Source organism: Columba livia, chromosome 1 (assembly GCF_036013475.1).
Source record: "Columba livia isolate bColLiv1 breed racing homer chromosome 1, bColLiv1.pat.W.v2, whole genome shotgun sequence".
Taxonomy (NCBI): Eukaryota; Metazoa; Chordata; class Aves; order Columbiformes; family Columbidae; genus Columba; species Columba livia.
The window spans coordinates 147,843,072-147,862,820 of record NC_088602.1 but is presented as its reverse complement, the minus strand read 5'-3'; the positions used below and the strand labels follow the sequence as shown (position 1 = coordinate 147,862,820).

Here is a 19,749-nt window from a genome sequence, read left to right as displayed (position 1 = left end):
TTGTCACATCCTTATCCACAGCAGAGTTATATGTTAGATAATGGGCAGCGTAACTCTACCAATGAACACAGTGAATATAATCACCTAGCGATGAGGCTCTGCTATGTTTTAGTCCTTACCTGCTAAATCCTAGCAGGCATCAAGCTACGTTTACCGCGCATCATTCAAAAGACAAAACGCAACAGCATTATGATATATAATATCATTATATCCAGTATCATTATGATACTGCCTGTAAGAACAGTTCACTAGCTGCCACCAAGATCTACTGCACATCTGTTCGACTGCAGTGGGTCAGACTTGCCTTTTGCATTTAGAGCTGTAGCCTAATATTTTGTTGCATGTTTACAAACAAAACCATAGGTGATCAATATCACTACAGATTTCTAATGCAATTAAACCACAGGTCCAGCCACAATAGCAGAGTCACGGATTGCCTTCTTTTTACAATTAACACCATCACCATGACCATAGTTAAGTTCCACTTGAAAACAGAGTCAATCTAGGTTGGGATGAAGTTCCCAGCTACAGCCCAGGTTACCAAGCCTCACTTACCAGCTACTAACTTAATCACCTTAGACCGCCGCTCTAGCAGAATGCTTCTGCTGCTGCAGAATTATTTCAAAGCACACATGGTCTCAGTCAGCAAGTGTTCACCCAAGCATAGACAGGGAGATTTAGCAAGGCGACGAAATGGTAGCACCGGAGTTCAAACAATTTTTAGGGCAGTGTGCCACCAATACATTCACAGGTTTAGGTCATCCTCCTGGTACCAATCTCTGCACCAGGTAACCACTCTCAGTTCACTCTGATCTACAGCTTTACATTTGTCTGGCACCCTTTATCCAAACGTACCAAATTCCAAGGAGTTGCAGGTCTACAAAACCACACCCCGCAGCAACAAGATGGAAAATATTCAAGCACTGTGCAACCTTACCAGAAGGCTTGTGTGGGGATTTTGGATGAGACTTGCGTGTATGGACTAGTCTAACCTTGCAGCAGTCTGTCTCTGAAAACACTTCACGTAACAAGTAGGGCTTTCCAAAGAACCCAATTAGGTTGGTAGATAATTCTTCAGAGTACTTTTCCAACAATATGTAATGGTATGACTAAGAGATTGCTCTAAATAAACAAAGAACTACTGAGTTCAAACATGTCAATTCATACTGGATATGAATCAATATTGCATCCATTACTGATCCTCTAGTGGCATTTAATGGATAGAAATACTGGAAAATATGATAGTCATTTATCTGGGCAGTGGTTTTAGTTGACCTTACAGGGAAATGTAATTAAGCGAGCATTCTAAACAAATGGGTTTTATTTTAGGAAGGAAAACAAAAACTGTGAGTTATCTACTATAAAGGTTTCCAATGTTTTCCAGCTTTAAACTATCTTACCACAATATTAAATCATTACAAACCCAGCTTTCATTAACAAGCCTTCATTCACTTTATTTTTTTAACTTGCCAAGTACTACTTGGATTTGAAAGGGAACAAGAGGGCAAAACAGGGAAACCAGAAGCCCTGGGCTCAGTCTGAGTTTTCAACGGCGCAAGACAAACACAGCATAGCTAGAGCAGCCTGCGAGAGGACAGCGTAAGCTACTCAGTTACTACGGCGATGAATGAGATATTTATATCCGGGCAGGGAGCAAAGCGCCGGGATGAGTCAGCCGGCGGGGTCCGCGCTGGAGCCACGGCCCACGCGTTACAGCGGCAGGTGCGGGCGGGCAAGGCCGCAGCCCCTACAGCGGAGCAGCCGCCGGCTTTCCTTACCGCCGCCTTTCGGGTGCTGCCGGAGGGGAGCGACTCCGCAGCCCGCGGAAGAAGGACGCGCCGGGGGCTGCTCCGCCGCCATCCCCCAGGGCTGCCCTGGGCACGGAGGAACACGTACTTCAGCCGCAGGTCGCGGCGGGGGGGGGTGGGGGCGGCAAACAACGGGAGCCGGGGGCGTGGCCCCGCGGCGCCCCGCCCCCGCGGGGGAAGTTCTGCGGCCACGGACCCCGCGGCGAGCGGCCGCCTCCCCCCTCCTCTCACAGACAACGCGGGGAGGGGGACGGGCACGAGGACGGCGCGGCCGTTAGGCAGTTCGGCGGCGGCGCGCGCGCCTCCCCTCCTCGCTCCCCCCTCACCTCAGTCCCGGCCAGCGGAGGCGCGAGGGGAAGACAGACAGACAGACAAACAAACAAACAAACAAATAAACGAACAAACCGCCCGCCCGATCCCACCCCCCTCCTCACCTGCGAGCGCCGCGGGGACCGGGGAGGAGGAGGGGGCGGGCAGGCCGGGCGAGGAGCGGCGCCGCTCCGGGTCGGACCGCCGGTGGGGGGGGGGAAAGGGAGGAGGTGATGGTGGGGGCGCGCGCGCGCGCGCCAGGGGGTGCGAGCTCTGCCCTAATTTGCCGCCGCCGCCGCCGCCATGATGGAGGGGCGGGGAGGAGGGGACGGCGGGGCGGGCAGCACGTCACGGCAGCTCGTATCGCGCGTCACGGGCCGCTCCGCGGGGCGGCCTCTCTTTCCACGTGACTTCCCGAGGGGGGCGGAAAGAGGCGCGCCCAGCACTTCCGCCTCAGTAGCCGCCATGGTGGCGGGAGTGAGAGTCAGCGGGGAAAGCTCATCTCCCGGGGTGGGAACCGGCCCCAGCGCGTTTCCCGCCCTCAGAGGCACACATAGAAAAGGGAGATGCAACCGGAGAATTAGCGCGTGTAAATATCTTCGCGTTTTCCTCACGGGTTTTGAGGAAAATTAATGGGTGGTAGTTGGTTTCCGCGGCCCTGACCCGCCTCGCACGCTTGGAGGTGTCGGTGAGGTGGGTCAGAGCCTCACACAAAGCCGCCCGTAAGGCTGGGGGAGCGGTCACAGAGCTCCCGGGCTGGAGGAAAAAAGAGCATGTAAATAAAGTTCCGACTGTTTTAATATCATTTAGATTCTGACCGAAATAATAGTAAAGTGTTCTCAGGCTCCAAAATAACCAGTTTACTCCCTGCCTTGTAACATAATTACAATATATGCATAAAAAAAAGGACATATGAGTGTTTATAATGAGCTTTTTCACACTGAAAAAAGGGTACCGTAAAAGTTACAGAAATAATAACCCAGGAAGAACCATGGATCTGACAAAATACCACATTTCACACAGATTTATAACGAACAGTTCTATTTTTTCCAGCAAATGTACCTGCAGAATGGGAACAGAAGCTTCCTGCCAGCTAGAATAAACAAATGCTATTATAGGTTATGGAGTTTGCTTTGAATTTTGACATAAACAGTGGAAGCAGTAACACAGCTCCTGAAGAGTCAGCACATCACTTCAAAATGGTCCTGAATGTTTCTGCATCACAAGTTGGCGGAAGGTAACAATAATAATAATGCGACTTTAGATCCCCACCGTGTATTCCTACAGTGAAATGCTGGTGCCGTAACTGTACAGCCAAGCTCAGGGGCCCATCACAAGACCTCCCCCAGACAGCCTGACCTTCCCCTGCCCTCTGCCACCTCTTTCCCACCTCCTTCTGCTTTTCTCTTCCGACTCCTTAACTCTACCACCCTCCCCGCATCCCCAGGTGTGAGAAAAAAGCCAGTTTCATCTCTTCTCATCAGTCCAAAGCTGGAAAAAACACTGAGATCTTACAAAGAGCATTTCACAGCTTTATACAACTGACAGCTGAAAGTGACCTTGGGGCATCAAAGCTTCCTGCAGTATGGAAGCCCAAAGTGTTGCCCAAAGAAATCAGCTTTAAGGCTGATACTGAAAAGTCAGCAAAAAGACTCTTTAATGCTGTTTTTAAAGTGTTAAGAAGCAGGTACTTTTATTGCAGCACACTGGACGCTCAGAGGATCATTCCTCTAATCGAGCGTGCGCATGATTTGCACTTCTTGGTATTTATTGCATACACCTCTTGCATATTCATTTCTTTCTACCGCTTAGTTAATGTATTAAACATAAAATGTATGTATAACCCCAGCCTTGGCCAGATGTCCATCTTTGATATTGGAGAGTCTTCATCAGGGGTCTCCAGCGGCCCCCAGTGTCTTCACAGCCTGGTACCCACTCCCCCCGCCCGATGTCGGCTTCTTGAGCTCATTTCTTGATTGTGCATATTGTCATTTCGTGCTGCTACCAAGCAAAAGCCATGTAGTTCTTTCTTCATTTAATGAAACATTCCACTTTCACAGCTTGCAAGACAAGGACATTCCGCTTTGCCTGATGTCCAGTCTCTATAAAGCTCTTGTTTCTCTGTTAGGTTCCTGTTACATCAGGCCTAGACTTGTTACATTATGCCTCAGGGTTTCTAGAAGATTTTTGTTCATCTTATCAAGGCCTTACAAGCAAATTCCTCTCTATGTTTAATTTCTCACTGCTGCGAGCTGACCACATTACAGCGTTTCTTGGAAGCATCTCAGCTCTTTTTGAACCCGAACACAGTATTCTCAGGAAAGCCTTTAGAAACACTACGTGCAGGGAACGCGTTACTTCTACCTCCCGCAGCTGCCGGGCTCGGCTTCAGAGGCAGCTGCCGCCTGTGCCGCCTCCTCCCGTCGCGAAGCGGGCAAAGGACAAGACGTGGGTCCGACCGCAAGGTGGCAGTCTGCCGCACACAAGAACCCACCCCCGTGACGCCAGCCAGAGCTCAGGCTTCTATTGGCCCGGCGGAGCGAGTGGGCGGGGCGACGTGACACAGCGGCAGCAGGACCAGCTGTGACCCGAACCGGATTTGATTCCACTCGCGGTTCCCCAACGGCCCCAACCGCCTTCCCTCGAGCCTCGCCGCCACCGCCGCCGCTATGGCGCTCAGCGATGCCGACGTCCAGAAGCAGGTATGGCCGCGTATCCCAGCCCGAACGCCAGCATGTGGGCAGCGCGGCGGCCGTGGGGCCGCTGCAGGGTCTGCCTTCTCCACACTGCCCCCAGCCCGGCCGATAGCTGACAAGGACGGGCTCAGCGTGAGGAGAGACACCGAGGGCTGGGCCGGGCCGGGACGGCGGAGGTAGCTTCCAGGCAGCTTCTTTGCCGTGCTAGGCTGTGGGGAGACCTTATTGCAGTCCTTCAGCACTTAAAAGGGGCCTATATGAAAGATGGGGACAGACTTTTTATCAGGGCCTGTTGCATATAGGACAAGGGGTGATGATTTTAAACTAAAGGAGGGGAGAGTCAGGCTAGACGTGAAGAAGAAATATTTTACAATGAGGGTGGTGAAACACTGGCCCAGGTTGCCCAGAGAGGTGGTAGATGCCCCATCCCTGGAGACATTAAAGGCCGGGCTGGATGGGGCTCTGAGCAACCTGATCTAGTTGAAGATGTCCCTGCTCATTGCAGGGGGTTGGACTGGATGAGCTTTGAAGGTCCATGCCAACCCAAACTGTTCTATGATTCTAGGTGTGGGGTTCAGGTGTGCCTGAGCTGAAGGGCCATCCGTCTGGTAAAATGTGAGGAATAGCGACAGCTCTGAACCCTGCAACAGCAGAAGATGCTGCAGCTGATTCACCTTGTAGTTGTGGCATAGGGACTGCTGCTCTGTGGGTGGAACAGTGGTGCACTCCTGCAAAAGCAAGGGTTGGTGAAATGGAAAGGTCTTCTCTGGGAATCTTAGTGAGAAAGAGAAGTCTCTGAAGAAAGAGAATTTTTACCCGGTGCGATTGATTTGCCACCCATTTGGAAACTTTGTTGAAGCACTTTGATGACATATTATGCCAGATTATAATGAAAGGGATCATGAGTAGCCTTTATGCTATCTACAGTGTTTAATTGCACTTTGAAGCAGATAAATACATCACCCCAGATAAGCAGTGTCTTTTTAGATGTCACTCTCTAAGAACTTTCCGTTTCTTTTTTTCTCATAGCTATACTACGTCGAATTAGCTGTAACTTAGTGTTTGGGTAGGCTATTCAGCATTCTCAAATGCCTTTTTCATTTTTATATCCTAAGCAGAATAGTACAACCTGGGCTTTACTTGCAATGGAAACTTACAGCCCTGAAGTCTGACTGTGGGCACTTCCTCCACAGGCAGGACACTTTGTCCTTATTGACAGTAAACACTGCCCTTGCCTAAAAAAGCTGCTTTGAGCTGGGTTGAAAATGGCGTGCCATGCTAAAGACTGCACCGATCCAGTTAGCACTGGTCCATGGAGTTTTCTGCAGGTGATGAGCAGATCAGCCAAGTTTGCTTTGTCCTCCGCATCATAAGTGCTTCGTGTCTCACTTTCTCATTCAGTAAACATAGTCTCTTGGCAAGGAAGCATCACATTGAAAGTAAAATCAGTGGGTTGCCTTTCTCCAAAAGGGGAATTGTAACAATATATTGTTGCCTTTTATCTGCAAAGCTTGTTTGTTTTTTCCTGCCTCTTCCATGAAGACAATAAAAATGAAGCTGACATTGGGGTGTCCTTGCTCAGCCACCATGGGCCCAAACTTCAAAGGTTAATTCAGGATCTCTTGATAGACTGAACATGTAATGCTAATAGCATTTCACATCCTGTCATTGTTTTACTCTCCTGAGCCAAGGGTGATCCTGTTAACTGGAAAAGAGAATGCTGTTGATGGCATGACAGTTCTGAATGTGTGTAAATCTAGTATGGACTTGCCTACTGGTCCTCTGGACTCTTAACTACTTGCCATGGTGCTTTCAATAATTTTAACTTTGAAAATAATATCTAATTAAGAACTTTTCCCATTGATAAGACTTGATAGCTTTGTTTTATCAAAGGTGTCAAATAGATTGTTCTACCTAATCTGGCTAGTCACTTCTAGCCAAATATAGTCTAACATCTAGAACTTCCCATGGAAAGGATAATCACATTACAACTGCTGGGAAAACCCCTCCTTTTCTACAGGAAATACAACTATCCTAAAGTTCTTAATTTAATTTAAAATTAATCTCTCATTTAAATGCATATTTTTGTCAGTGTTATTAAAACTGATCCTGTTTATAGATGTCAAAGTCTCACTTAGAATCTCTTTACATTGATATGAAAAGTAGAAAGATATTTCGATACAACAGATTTTTAAGGAAATAGTGCTATTGAGTCTTATCAGACACGGGGAAATGGTTGCCATATTAGCTTGCTTCCATCTTATTCCTCCTCATTATGCAGAGGATGTTTCTTGAACAGCTGGAACTGTTCAAAATGCTTTTCCAAAATTCAGAAACCAAACCAAATTGGATGAAATTACTCAGTAATGTAAGGGTTACTACCGCTATACAGAAGTTCTTAGTCTTCTTCAACAATAGGCCAGTTAGCAAAATAATTTCCTTATTTTATATGCGTCTCTTGTCCTTTCTGAAATGCAGGTAGGTCTAAAGCTTGATTTAACCACTCATCTAATCAGGTGGGCAGGGTAGAAAACCAATGCTGTAGGTGGGCATGTGCTTGGAAGTATCGCAAACTTGAATTAAATATATATAACTGGAATTAAAATAAAAATTGCTCATTTGATTTTTGAGCATATAGGTATTATTGTTCACTTCTTCCACTGCACACACTTAAAATCTTCCACTTGTCTGTTTACTTCTGGTTTTTCATCTATATGAGCAGCGTGCTGTTTTGCACATTGGCTCAGGTTTTACATTGGCACCTTTCTTCTCTCTTGAAAATCTTTCATTTTAACATGAGATTTTATAAATAGAATCATTCATGCAAGTTTATTCAGAACAGATTGTCTGTGTCTTGTCACTAAGTGCAAGCAAGAAGTCGGTTTTTATGGTCCACCCCGTTTGCCCTTGGAAATGGCTGTACCTGTTCGAATTTGCAGTATGATTGGGCCTGAGTCCTTATAGTCTAACCCAAATATGACTAAACTTAGGCCTGGTCACAGAGAGGCATATGGTAAACAAGCAGGACTCAGTATAATTGTTTTCCTTGTTGGGCCTGTGCTTCATAGTGTCTTGAGGTGGTTTCAAAAAGGTTCTTCAATTAGAATATATTAGTGCATGCCAGGCTCTAAAGCAGCATGTGCTATACTTGATGTGGTCTTGATCAACAAGCACTGCTGTCTGTTTCCTTCCCCAGCTCCTCCAAACTAACATGCAGCTACTTTTTAAAGTCACTTTGAGTTGAACCATATAGCAGCATTTTTTAATAACCTTGTAAGTCTTTACAGAATTTATTACAATTTTTTCAAGAAAGATTTCTCAGATGCGTAAAGCGGCTTCTGATTGTACAGATCTGACCAGAGCGGCCACTAGCCCTTTGCTTTGTTTCACCACCCAAATGTGGAAGGCCCAGTTTCATTCAAATGCCAATCTGTGCCTGAGCCTAGAGCAGGGACTCTATGTTAATCTTTTGTGTTTCACATAAATGTCATAACAAACAGACTACTTCAGTTTTACTGTGTGAAGTTTGTTTTGTTGGGTTGGTTTTTTTTTTACTGATCTCGGGGGGGTGAGGGGGAAAGTTGTTCTCACTAGTGAAGAATGAAAATACCCAGCCTCACATTTATACAAATTTACTTTTGGGTTATGGTGTTGTTTTTGTTGGTTTGTTGGTTGGTTGTTGTTTGTTGTTTGGAGTTTGGTTGGATTTGGTTTCTGGTTTTGTTTTTGTGTCATTGTGTATCTAAAATGCATTCTTCTAATGACAACCATGGAGCAGCACTATATGGAATTATTTGAAAAAGAAAAAATGTATTCTCTGTTAAGATCAACTGACTCTTTGACCTATATGTTCTATTTAATTTCCTTGAAAAGCAGCATTACATGAATTAATAAGTGGATATGGAGGGGCCTACTGTACAAATGAGGAATATATACATACATCCTCTCATCAAAGTCCTTTCTAATAGAAAATACTTCCTTTTTCCTCTTTTGTTACAGATCAAGCATATGATGGCTTTCATTGAGCAGGAAGCCAATGAAAAGGCTGAAGAAATAGATGCAAAGGTAAAAATGGAAGTACAATGTCAGTAAGCGTAAAAGAAAAACTGCATCTGCCGTCCTGTTTTGATAGCTGCAGTCAGAGCAGTCCTAGAAAACTTTTGTAAGCTACAGCTTACTTCACTTTTAGTTATTACATAGCAAAAGATTGTGCTACCAGATAAAGTTAACATTTGTTAGCTTTTGACAAACGAAAACAAATCAGCTATTTTTTGGTCAAAGTTTTCTTAGTGATTCTTAAACATAAGTTTATTCATATGCAAGTTCACTCATTTTTTTTAGGCAATCAGTAGAGCTGAGTGGTAATATGAATAGACTGGATTAAGTGAACACTTTTGCCCACCTCCTATACATAACTTGACATCACTGAAGACTGAAAGAGTTCTCTGTAGAATTATGAATTCTGCTAAGGTTTGTCATAATGAGCTATTACCAGAAGGTTTAATTTTTGCTTGACTTCCATAGCATGTCAGGCAGAAACATAAGTATTACTAGCATTCATGCTAGTAATTTTGCACAAGTGTTCATACATTTTCCAAAATGATAAAAGATGATAGTTAAAGTAGTTGAATTCTATTGATGAAAGTTTGGAAGCAAGTTCATAACTGTACCTAAAACTGTGTAGCCACCTGCAGACTCAATTCCGGAAGTGATTTAGAACTAAAACATAAATTTATATTTAAGGCATGAGTTGAACTACTTATAGGATTCTTCACTTAGGTTAAGCCACAGGAGGCTGAGTTTAATATTAACCTGGTGAGAGAGGATAAGTGTTTACTAAAGAAAGTTTAATGGTGCCTTACAACCCTAACAATCTGCATTACATCAATATGTACGCAGCATATGTATTATTAATGATATTTAATCTTCCTTAAACATTTAGATCTACACAAATACTTAATCCATACTAAAGCAGGTATTCCCGATGATCTGCAAACAGAAGTTAGAAGTTGAGATTGGATTCCAAGGTATAAATCAGGAAATTTGCCATGTGTTTTCATATGCTGTCTGGCCGGCCTTTGTAAAAGAAGTAATAGCTGTACTGTCACTCTCGTTGTGTATGAATTGCTTAAAGTAAGGAAGTTTGTGGACAACAAAGGCTGGGTAGCTTGGTTTAGGTATAAGCTCTCATAGCCAGAAAGGAGAGCAATTCCACAAAAACAAATCAGACCTGAAGTTTAGGTAAAATGAGTTTTGTTTAACAGTATATAATATATAAACGTATTTATTTTCTGCCTGAGGAATAAATACTGCAAGGAAACGTGCCCCTCAATTGATAAAATAAGCTGTATCTTAGCAAGTTTCTAGTTCAGCAGAACACCCGGAACTCCCTTTGACTTGAGTACTGGTTGAAGTGTTTTGTTTAAATGGAGCCATAAACTGTATCATCCTAGCTTATCTGTGAATGTGCTCTGAAAGCATGGCTATTTCATTTTGATTCTGCTTTTTTCAGCCCATGAAATCAAGTTCCACCTCAGTTATTTAATTTTTACTATAGGCAGAAGAAGAATTCAACATTGAGAAGGGTCGCCTTGTTCAGACACAGAGGCTGAAAATAATGGAGTATTATGAAAAGAAGGAGAAACAAATTGAACAGCAAAAGAAAATGTAAGTTGCTTATGTTAACACAGCTGACTGCAGAGACTGAGCTCTCATTTTATATAAAACTGCTTTTCCCTGGAAAATAGGTAAATTGTAGCCAATATATTTAGTTCTATTTTGAATTTCTAGTTTTTCCTGGAGAGAAGTTATCAAACATGATCTACAATAGTATTACTGTTAGTAAGTCTGGTGAAAGAATCTTTTGTATTTCTTTATATAATTAACTTCTAGAACTCTCCCCTGGTCTGTTACTCTGGGACAAAGATCATGTCAGGTTTAGTTCTGGTGGGTCTTTACTGCAGCACTGTAATAATCTGTGCAAGTTCAGAAACAGATTCAAACAGGTGAACAGGCTTTGTTATTAAACATTGTAGTATTGTTATCTTTAAATGTAAAGAATATAGTTAAATGTTGCAGTTTGTCTGTCAAAGTCTGATGAATTGATTCAACTTTATCATGCAACTTGCAGTCAGATGTCCAACCTGATGAATCAAGCAAGACTGAAGGTCCTCAAGGCAAGGGATGACCTTATTGCAGTGAGTATCTCTGTAGTAAAGACACAGGTTCTATTTCTACCATCTGTTAGGAAATGTTCCCAAACATTCTCTAAAGAAAAATACGGTGTTTGATTGAGTGACATTTGCTTCAACATACAAAAATGGCTTTCCCAGCTGCTCAGAGAAGTCATTAAGGGTTTAGTTCAGCTTTGCTCATCTGCTTTAGCCTATTTTCACTGTTTTTATTACCTTCTCTTTTAGGGGAATACGGTTCTCTGCCAGGAGCATTGCAGGCAGCATTCTATCTATCATTTGGACAATAGCTTATTTCTTTAAAGAGCAGGAACTGTCTCTTGCATGGTTGGTAGAACTTTGAAGTTCTGTTTGCCTGAAGCAACATTTATGCATTAAAGCTGGCATGGCTTAAGCAAGTAGGCTTAAAATACCACTCACTTCGTTTTTGTGTCTCCTTTAGTGGCCCCTAGTGTATGAAAAGGTTTGCTTGTTCTAGTAGGTGAGAAATCTGTGTATTGACATGTAGGGTGACTGATCATTTATTAGAGCAGGCTACGTTTAGTCTTAGTTCGGGCTTACTATGTGTATTGTACATGACATGTAGTGTGTTCTTGTTCTGCTCATTATACAGCTTGTGTGTTTCCATCTCTCACCTGGTCTCAGAAACAGATTGAGTGTTCATATTCTGCTAGATGGTGCTATTGAGCTATTGGAAAACCTGTGAGACCCGCAGAGGCCAAAAATAAAAAAAAATGGGTAATGTAGCTCAAGTTGATGCTACCATGAAAAAGGGAAGTTAGCGGGAGGAAATCACCGTTTTCTTGATTCTTTAAACCTAGTTTCAAACTTAAGATTGTATTCACAGAGAGGAGGAAGGTGAGTAGCTAAAGATCTAACTCTGTTGTGATAGTCCCTGGTGGGTAATCTCTTCCTCATTTGTCAGCTGACTCAACCTCATGCTTCTGAGTAATGCATAACACTCTTCCTCATTTTAAAACACTTGGAAAGTCACATGCTGCTAGCTTGCTCTTCCTTTATCAGATCTTTGGCCTGTTTGATGAACAAGAAGGATAAGCAGTTTCAGCAATGTTGTTTCTCTAGGCTGCACAGTATAACTAAATTTGACCATGATGTTAAATTGTGATGGTCTCATATCCTAGTACTGATTGTGTTAACATGCATTCTTTTAAACACTGTGAGGCACAACAGTAAAGAAAGGCGTATACCAAATAATGTAATTTATTTATCTGAAGTAATTATGATGTTTCAGTTCTAGGAGCTGTGTTTGAATTGACTCAAAATTTCTTAAAAATGCAATATCATCTGATACTGATTTGCTGCATGAAAATACTGAAAACCAGCTACTTGAAAATAAAAATAAGCTTTCTACTTTAAAATTTTGACTTGCATTTACTTACAATTAACTAACCTCTGTACTGTTTGATAACAAGATGAGGTTTCTTTGCTCCACCACAAAGCTGAAAAAATGAGTTATTTGGACAAGTTTATTAGTTTACATTAGGCAATGATTTACAAAATATTTTAGTTTTTGTGTATTAAAATTAAAAATGCTATTTTTTTATTACTGAAGTAATCCTTTTTCTTGAAAAAATGAATTACTGTCAGGTTATAATGGGTTCAGATCAGGGCAGGGAGAAGGGAACTCTTTGCAAAGGATATTGTGCCATGCACAGAGATGGTCTAGCTTGGATGAACACCAGCTGGAGTGTACGTTTACGTGTTGGCAGGGTGTGATAGCTGTAAGAGGAGTACAGAAAGTTGGTAGGCATGAAACCAAATGCCAAACAGATGGGCTCTACTGATCTGATTTCTTCTGAACGTAGGATTTGCTGAATGAGGCCAAGCAGAGACTTGCCAAGGTGGTGAAGGATAGTGCCAGGTACCAGACACTGCTGGATGGACTAGTTTTACAGGTAAATATTTAAATTATAACAAATAGATAATCGCAGTCATATCCTCCTAAGTATCTTTCTTCAAAAATAACCCATTGGAAATTACAAGTTTTATTGGAGCCTGGATCAAATGTTACTGGGTGATCTTAGAGTTATAATTTCTGCTGTACATTTCAATCTTGGATTCCGAACGGATAAAGTTGCAGCTTATTTTGAGGTGTAAAACCAAGTATACCAGGGAGCAGTTCCATTATAAGAATAATTGCAGGTGCTCACACATACATTGTAACGTGCATATTTTAGGATGCACAATTTAAGCTTGTGTAGTAATTGGATCAAATGCACATTTATCAAAAGCTATTTCTCCAGACCTAGAAGTCAATAGTTATTCGTATTTTTTTTTGGCATTTGAGACTTACGTCCTGGCTTTGACATGTTTACTGTAGCATGTCATGAGTCTGTGACAGACATACGAAATGGAAATCAAAGCTTTGATTACCGTGAATACCATCCTCTAGCCCCAGAAATTAACTGCCGAAACTCCATTGAGCATTGCCCAGGGCCAGTGGTGTGGCCACTGGTGCCACCTTCTGGTACGAACTGGTCCTGTCACTATAAACTCGCAGAAGCCGGCCACAAGCTCTCCTGTCCGCAGTCTGATGGCAGAGTTTTCCGAACAGCGTTTCCTACCAGCTTGTGCCTCCAATTCAGTGTTGTTTCCTTGTCACATCTAGGCCTGGTATTGCTGTACATCAAACAAACCTGTCTCACTCTCACAAAAGCTGGCGATATCCGCCTTGGCATATTAGGTTTGATCCAGTGAGGGACATGTACTCATCAGTACTTGCAGTTGGACTGATGATCATTGTAGGTCCCTTCCAACTGGAACTAAACCTATTCTGTTCTCATGTGTTACTACAGGAACTGCAATGCAGGAATTATTAAAACAGGTGCCTGAAACTGCTGCATAGGAGAATGGCAGCTTGGCTGCATGCTCAGTCGACTTAGACAGCCATGATCCTTATGCATACATATGCATTGTCTCAGCAGCTCAATCCTATGATACATACGTTTAGTTGCACTTGAGTTCCAAACTTGAAGCTAACAAAGAAACGCATAATCCATAGTTGTAGATTCTTTCCAAGATATTGGTGCTGTCCTCTCAGAATGTCTGCATGAGGTCAACTTGTGAGCAAAGAACAGAGTAAAAGAGACTAATATTGTCAGATTTTGGTTTTCAAATTGATCAGCTCCTTTACTTTCTTGGGGTTAAATAATTCGAAGACAATTAAAATGCTGACTTTCTGATACTGTAATGTTTGTCTTATGCAGGGATTCTACCAGCTGCTGGAGCCCAGAATAGTTGTTCGGTGCAGGAAACAGGATCTCCCTATGGTTCAGGTAAGACACCTAAAGCAGTTTGACAGTGTCCAGCTTACAAAAGCTGGGACCTGACTGCAAATATCTGCTGCTCAGTACCCATGTTTGTGACATGAAAACAAACTTTTCTTCCTGTACTTCTGCTGCAGATACAATGCAAGAGAACAAGTATACTTTTCAAGTTGGGGATCATTTGCTTGCTTGGATATTACCTAGAAACCTTTAGACATCGCTATAGCATTAAGAGCAATAATTGGTTTTGGCTCAAAAGCCATGCTGGAATACATTAGCTAAATTTAAAAAAAAGATACCTCAATCCCTTCATTTTATTACTATAAATGATTAAGTTGCCAAACCCAAGTGATGTGCTAGCATTTGTCAATGCTAATTGGAAGTTTATCTTGTATCCTAGACTGCTGTACAGAAGAGCATTCCCATCTACAAAAATGCCACAAAAAGGGATGTGGATGTTCACATTGACCAAGACAACTTCCTGCCAGAGGATATGTAAGGAAAAAGGGAGTCTTTTATACAGAGCACTAACTTAATACAACTTTTCAAGCCATGGCTCCTACTAGAACAGTCTCAGAAAATTACATGTAGAGTAAGACATGCTGTGTCTGCTGCCGTTCTAGTGGTATTTGGCACTTCTTGGTATTAATCAAGCACAGACCCTGCAGCATCCTCCAAACAAGCACCATCTTGGTCAAAAATGTCAAAAGTTTTGTGCAACCTCCAGCCTGATTCACAGTACTAAAGTCGAGAATAACCGTAGATGGAAACTTAACTATTGGTGTTTTAAAGAGAGAGAATATGGATGTAGCCATGCTTTCTCACTCAAGATGAAGCAAATTGAGTCATAAGGTGCTGCAGGATGATCAGTTTGTGGGGTTTGTGTCTCCTGTGTTTGCAGGGCTCTATTTCCATGTAGTACGATAAAGAACATGGCACAAAGCTGTATATTCTGATAGTCCATGATCTTCATGTATGAGCCAACCAACAACACTCTTCCTCACTTACTAAAACCTGAAAGCTGTCTAGTAATAATAAAATACGGCATCTGAAGCTGGTTTGAAGTGACAAATTCCATAGCTCCGCTTGCATTTAGATTGTGCTAATGAGGACCCTTGTATGTAGCTGAGGTCTCTGGTAGCTTCAAAGATGCCTTGCACTTCTGCTTCACTGGATCACTATGTGCTGCTTCCTATTAAGACATGATTATTTTTAAAAAAATAAAAGTCTTATCTATGATTCTGACTTACCTGTAAGTGTTGGTTTGGGGTAATCTTTCTGCCGCATTGTAACTTTGAGATGTACCATGGATTTCACTGATTATCTTTTCCCCTTTCTAGTGCTGGAGGTGTTGAAATCTACAACAGTGATGGTAAAATTAAGGTTTCCAATACTCTGGAAAGTCGGCTGGACCTTGTAGCCCAGCAGGTGAGGTTCTCTAACAGCCTCAGGCAACAAGATATAATTAAATAGTTTTGCCTTTTAATTAAAACCTAGTGTTTCCAATGTGTTAACTGTCACAATAGTGTGTGAGATTAGATTTCAGTGTGCATGACTAGTAATAAATTACTTTTGAATGGAAAGAAGCAAATTACCTACTATGTGTGCTTCTCTACAACAAACATGGCTTTTCCCAGAATGATGCCTTTTGAATTAAGCGTGAGCATAAAACTCTAGAAATGATGATATTGACAGACTTGTTATGACTATACTGCAGGCAAATGTTGAAATGCTGAGGCTAACTTGAATTACTGAAGCTAGCTTGAGTACTAGAAACTTTGACTAAGACTTATTATACCCTAGTGGAAAAAACTAGCTTTGGCATCTCTTTCTCATGCTGCAGTATAGGCAATCCTTTAAATCTACAGAGTAGCTGGCAATGTGTGATCAAGTAAAGGCTGCAGAAGACTCAAACGAATTGACTTCTTAATTTTGAAGCCTAGCCTAGCTATCACACAGCACCTGTGATGAAGAATGTGCAACAATTGTAGTGCCCATTGCATGTAACTGGTGTACTCTCTTTCAACAGATGATGCCAGAAATCAGAGTGGCTCTCTTTGGTGCTAATGCCAACAGGAAGTTCTTGGACTAAACCCCTATGAAACAAGGTGGGATCTGTTCCACTTGCCATACTGAAGGGGATGCAAAAGCATCTGCTAATCTGAAATCTTGAAATATAACATTACCTTGTCATCCAATATCTGCTCTTCAGTGGAATAATTTCACATACCTGCTGTGCTTAGCCTCTCTACTTGTGGTTAGAATGTGTTGATTAAAGGATGTGAAGACATACATATTCATCCAGCAGTAACACTAGAAAATTGAGGCGTTTGGGCTCTTGGCTTTCCTTGCACTGTTGTGGCTCTATAAAGACAAGTGGTCCATTTAGGGTCACTCTTTTTGCTTTGGCCGCATCTCTTTCTAGTTGTCTAATCAGTGCAGTAAATTACTATGCTGCCGATGGGAAATCCCTTTTCAGTTAAGGTCTTCAGTGTTACAGAGGGCATGCATTCCTTCCCAGGGTTAGAAGTTTAATCCATGTTACTTGGTCAGGCTTTTTTCTGTTCTGTATATGTGATTTAAAAAAAAGGCCTGAGCCTGTAAAACTTTATTTATTAAAATAAAAATGTGTGTGTGTATGGAGTTCTTTGTTGCTTCTGCCTGGGGGATTGGCAGCAACCTTTGTAAAGTGGGTTTGTGTGTATAAGGACTCTATGTAGTAACTGTTCTGTGAAGCTAGAATTCAAGTGCCTGGAGTACTTTCAAGCTATTTGCTTGAGTAACATTGGATTGTAGGGAAGCCTTTTGAATAGGACACTGGCATGAGCTTCATTCTTCCTAAAAAATAGGTCAGTAGTTTTGCTCCCTCAATACTCTCACAAAAGAGAACTGGAGTAACACAACTGTGCTACTTAGATATGACAATAACAATCCATTTCCAGTTACAGGTTTATTGCCTCTTTGTGGGAGAACCAAACCATATTCCTTTAGTAGCTGTGTTTCAGGATTTAAGGAAGAACAGCTGACTCTGTTGTTAGTAACCATTAAATTAAATAACAGATTAGGTAATGAATATCGTTACATTACTGTTAAGTTTCACTAACACTTCTCCGTTGCCTCTGCAGTGACGACTAGTATTGTCTCCACGTTCTGTGGTATAGGACCGAAAAATTCTTTCCACACTACAAGCCTTTACCAGAATACTGACTGTTCAGCGGGTGCTTGATTCTGAAACTCGTTTCACAGAAATAAGAAACTCCTCCAATGAATTACTGCTTGAATATATTTTGAAATAATCTTCTCTAAATATTGCAGTGATTCAGGAATGGAAGGAATTTTACATTGTGCCATGAGAAATACTTGCCAAGCTGCAGCAACACTGCTTTATGCAGTGTTTTTAACCTGAGGCCCTTTCTTCTCCAGCTGAGGTGCATGCCCTGGTCTAAAGTAAAGACTCTAAATGCTAGATGAGCCTTTCACTGCCTCATTTCTTTAAAATGGAGATTGTCTGCTAAGAAAATCCTGAATCCAAACTGATTTAATCTTTTGATTTCCTCTTGCAAAATAGGGATCTTTAGCAAGGTTGTTGTTTGCTTTACTGCTCCTTGCTGTTGCATGTAGGTAGTAGTTCTGTTGCATGTAGGTAGTAGTTCTTGTTTTCCACATAGATGACCTATGGTATTTGTTGTTTTAGTGCTTCACTTTTTGACCTGTGGTTCTGTGACTGGGCAATAAATGTATCTGGACTAAAGTCCTACACTTTCGAGGTTTTTGGATAACATTTACAGCTTTAATCTTTGCAGCTGACAGTGATCAAGCTTCCTGACAATCACTGGGCTCTGGTTTTGTGACACACCTGTAGTGAAGGAAAAGCTTTTGCACATGCATGCCTAACTGCTGTTTCTTTGTTCAAATAGTAATTTTTGGAACAGATATATTTTGGTTCTTTCTGATCCTTTAATCTAGCTCATCAGTAGGCTCTCTGCCAGTGCTTTGGAAATGCAGTTGAACTTATATTTGGGCCCTTATTTTCTCTACAGCTGGGGCTAGGAACAGAAACTCTAAATGTTGAATCAGTGCAGCATGTGGCAATAAAATCCTGAGGGGTGAGACTGGAGGTTACCCGTCTTTGGTAGGTGACACGCACTATGAATGTGCTCCAGTGCTACATGAAAAGATTTCAAACAGATCATAAGATCATCTCTAAAGAAGCGAATGGCCATCATTGGACCATCATAATTCGAAGTGTAGCTTTTATGTTATCATAATGCTATTGCTTCCCTTGGAAGACTGACAAAGGCAACAGTGTAATGCATATAGATGAAGTCACAGGCAGAATAAGCTAAAGGTCAGGACACAGAGACAGATTGCTCTGTTGTACATCATTCTGCAGTGATGGGCTGTATTACAACACTATCTTCAGGTAGGTTTTATTCAGTGAAAAAAATTGCATTTGAAGTTATCAAACCATTCTCTGATCCCAATAACATAAACATGCTCGGCTGTGACAAAAAGGGATTCTTTGTACAGGGTCTGGTGGTCTGTTGCTTGCATGAAGGTAGCAAGACCTTCACAAATCCAGATCTTGTATATCTTTGAAAAGCAAAAAAACCCAACTCTCTGACTGTGAAGCCCATAGCAGAAGATATTGAAATAGCTTTTTACTATTTCCTTTCCTCTGTTAGTTTTTATCTTCCTATGCAGAAAAGAGAGAAAGAAATGAGCACTGTTATAATTGTGTACAAAAATTAATGACCTCAAGAATGTTTTTACTGTTAGCCAGTCACTTTGGGCTGCAGTGATTCACAGCAGGTCCTCAGGAAATGGTCAGAATGCTTTATGTATATCACATCTGAAGTCTGAGACTAGTAGTTTAGTACCCCCTGCCCCACTACAATGTAACTGAAGCACACTTAATGCTTCCTCAGTTTATTAGTGGAATTGTGGACACTCTTAGCTTGAGCTATGTCAGCTGTGATAGGGACTTCCTGCATGTGTGTTACAGGAAAGCACTAATTAATTTTAATCTTGAGACAACCACATGAGAGAATTGAATTACAGAAGGTATCTGCATTACTTGGAACATCCTTGTCCTTCATCCCAGGTAAAAGGGGCTGTCACCAAATTTGATTACCTTAGAGATGCAGAGAAAAATTGAAATATCCCATCCAGGTTTACCTAGTGTAGTTAGCAATCCTGTTATGTTATGTTTTCATCCAAGCTTTTTTTCAGTATGTAGACACAGGCTTTTACAAGTAATATGTGAAACAAAAGCAGCATTTCAGGTGGCTTGCAGAGTTCCCACAGGAGCATCATTGCAGCACTGTTTATTATTTGAACTGTACTGCTGATTCAAGCAAAAGAACTAGGATGCACAACTGTTTTTTTTTTTACTTATTTACCTGATGACCTAGGGTGAATCAATGAGGATATTGATCTTTGTATAAGCACGAAAATA

The 19,749-nt window shown here is 41.9% G+C and overlaps 2 protein-coding genes across 9 annotated transcripts in view; one reads left to right on the top strand and one right to left on the bottom strand.

The window, feature by feature from the left end:
• Positions 1-2,450, bottom strand: part of BCL2L13 (BCL2 like 13) — a 44,870-nt gene extending 42,420 nt beyond the window's left edge. The window contains exon 1 of one of the 7 annotated variants that reach the window (XR_010467339.1): positions 2,243-2,450. The gene's annotated coding sequence lies outside the window, so the exon portion shown is untranslated. Of the gene's footprint in view, positions 1-555; positions 829-937; positions 1,007-1,778; positions 1,915-2,242 lie in introns of those variants that run through there. The other 6 variants (XR_010467338.1, XM_065036882.1, XM_065036847.1 and 3 more) reach the window with 6 other exon arrangements.
• Positions 2,451-4,635: 2,185 nt separating this feature from the next.
• On the top strand, positions 4,636-18,042 carry ATP6V1E1 (ATPase H+ transporting V1 subunit E1). Of its 2 annotated transcripts, XM_005500293.4 has the most exons (10): positions 4,636-4,819; positions 8,813-8,878; positions 10,371-10,480; positions 10,944-11,010; positions 12,831-12,920; positions 14,232-14,300; positions 14,692-14,786; positions 15,632-15,719; positions 16,321-16,399; positions 17,417-18,042. In XM_005500293.4, the coding sequence occupies exons 1-9, from the start codon at positions 4,787-4,789 to the stop codon at positions 16,381-16,383; spliced, it is 681 nt and encodes a 226-aa protein (XP_005500350.1). In that variant the 5' UTR covers positions 4,636-4,786; the 3' UTR covers positions 16,384-16,399; positions 17,417-18,042. The 2 variants fall into 2 exon arrangements, with proteins under 2 accessions (XP_005500350.1, XP_064892999.1); XM_065036927.1 differs by lacking the exon at positions 17,417-18,042 and having other exon boundaries at positions 16,321-16,934.
• The last annotated feature ends 1,707 nt before the right edge of the window (positions 18,043-19,749 follow it).

Coding starts and splice junctions, on each gene's coding strand:
- ATP6V1E1 (XM_005500293.4), top strand. CDS start 4,787: ATGGCGCTCAGCGATGCCGACGTCCAGAAGCAG. Junction 14,787..15,631: donor AACTTCCTGCCAGAGGATAT/GTAAGGAAAAAG, acceptor TCCCCTTTCTAG/TGCTGGAGGTGTTGAAATCT. Junction 15,720..16,320: donor TGGACCTTGTAGCCCAGCAG/GTGAGGTTCTCT, acceptor CTCTTTCAACAG/ATGATGCCAGAAATCAGAGT.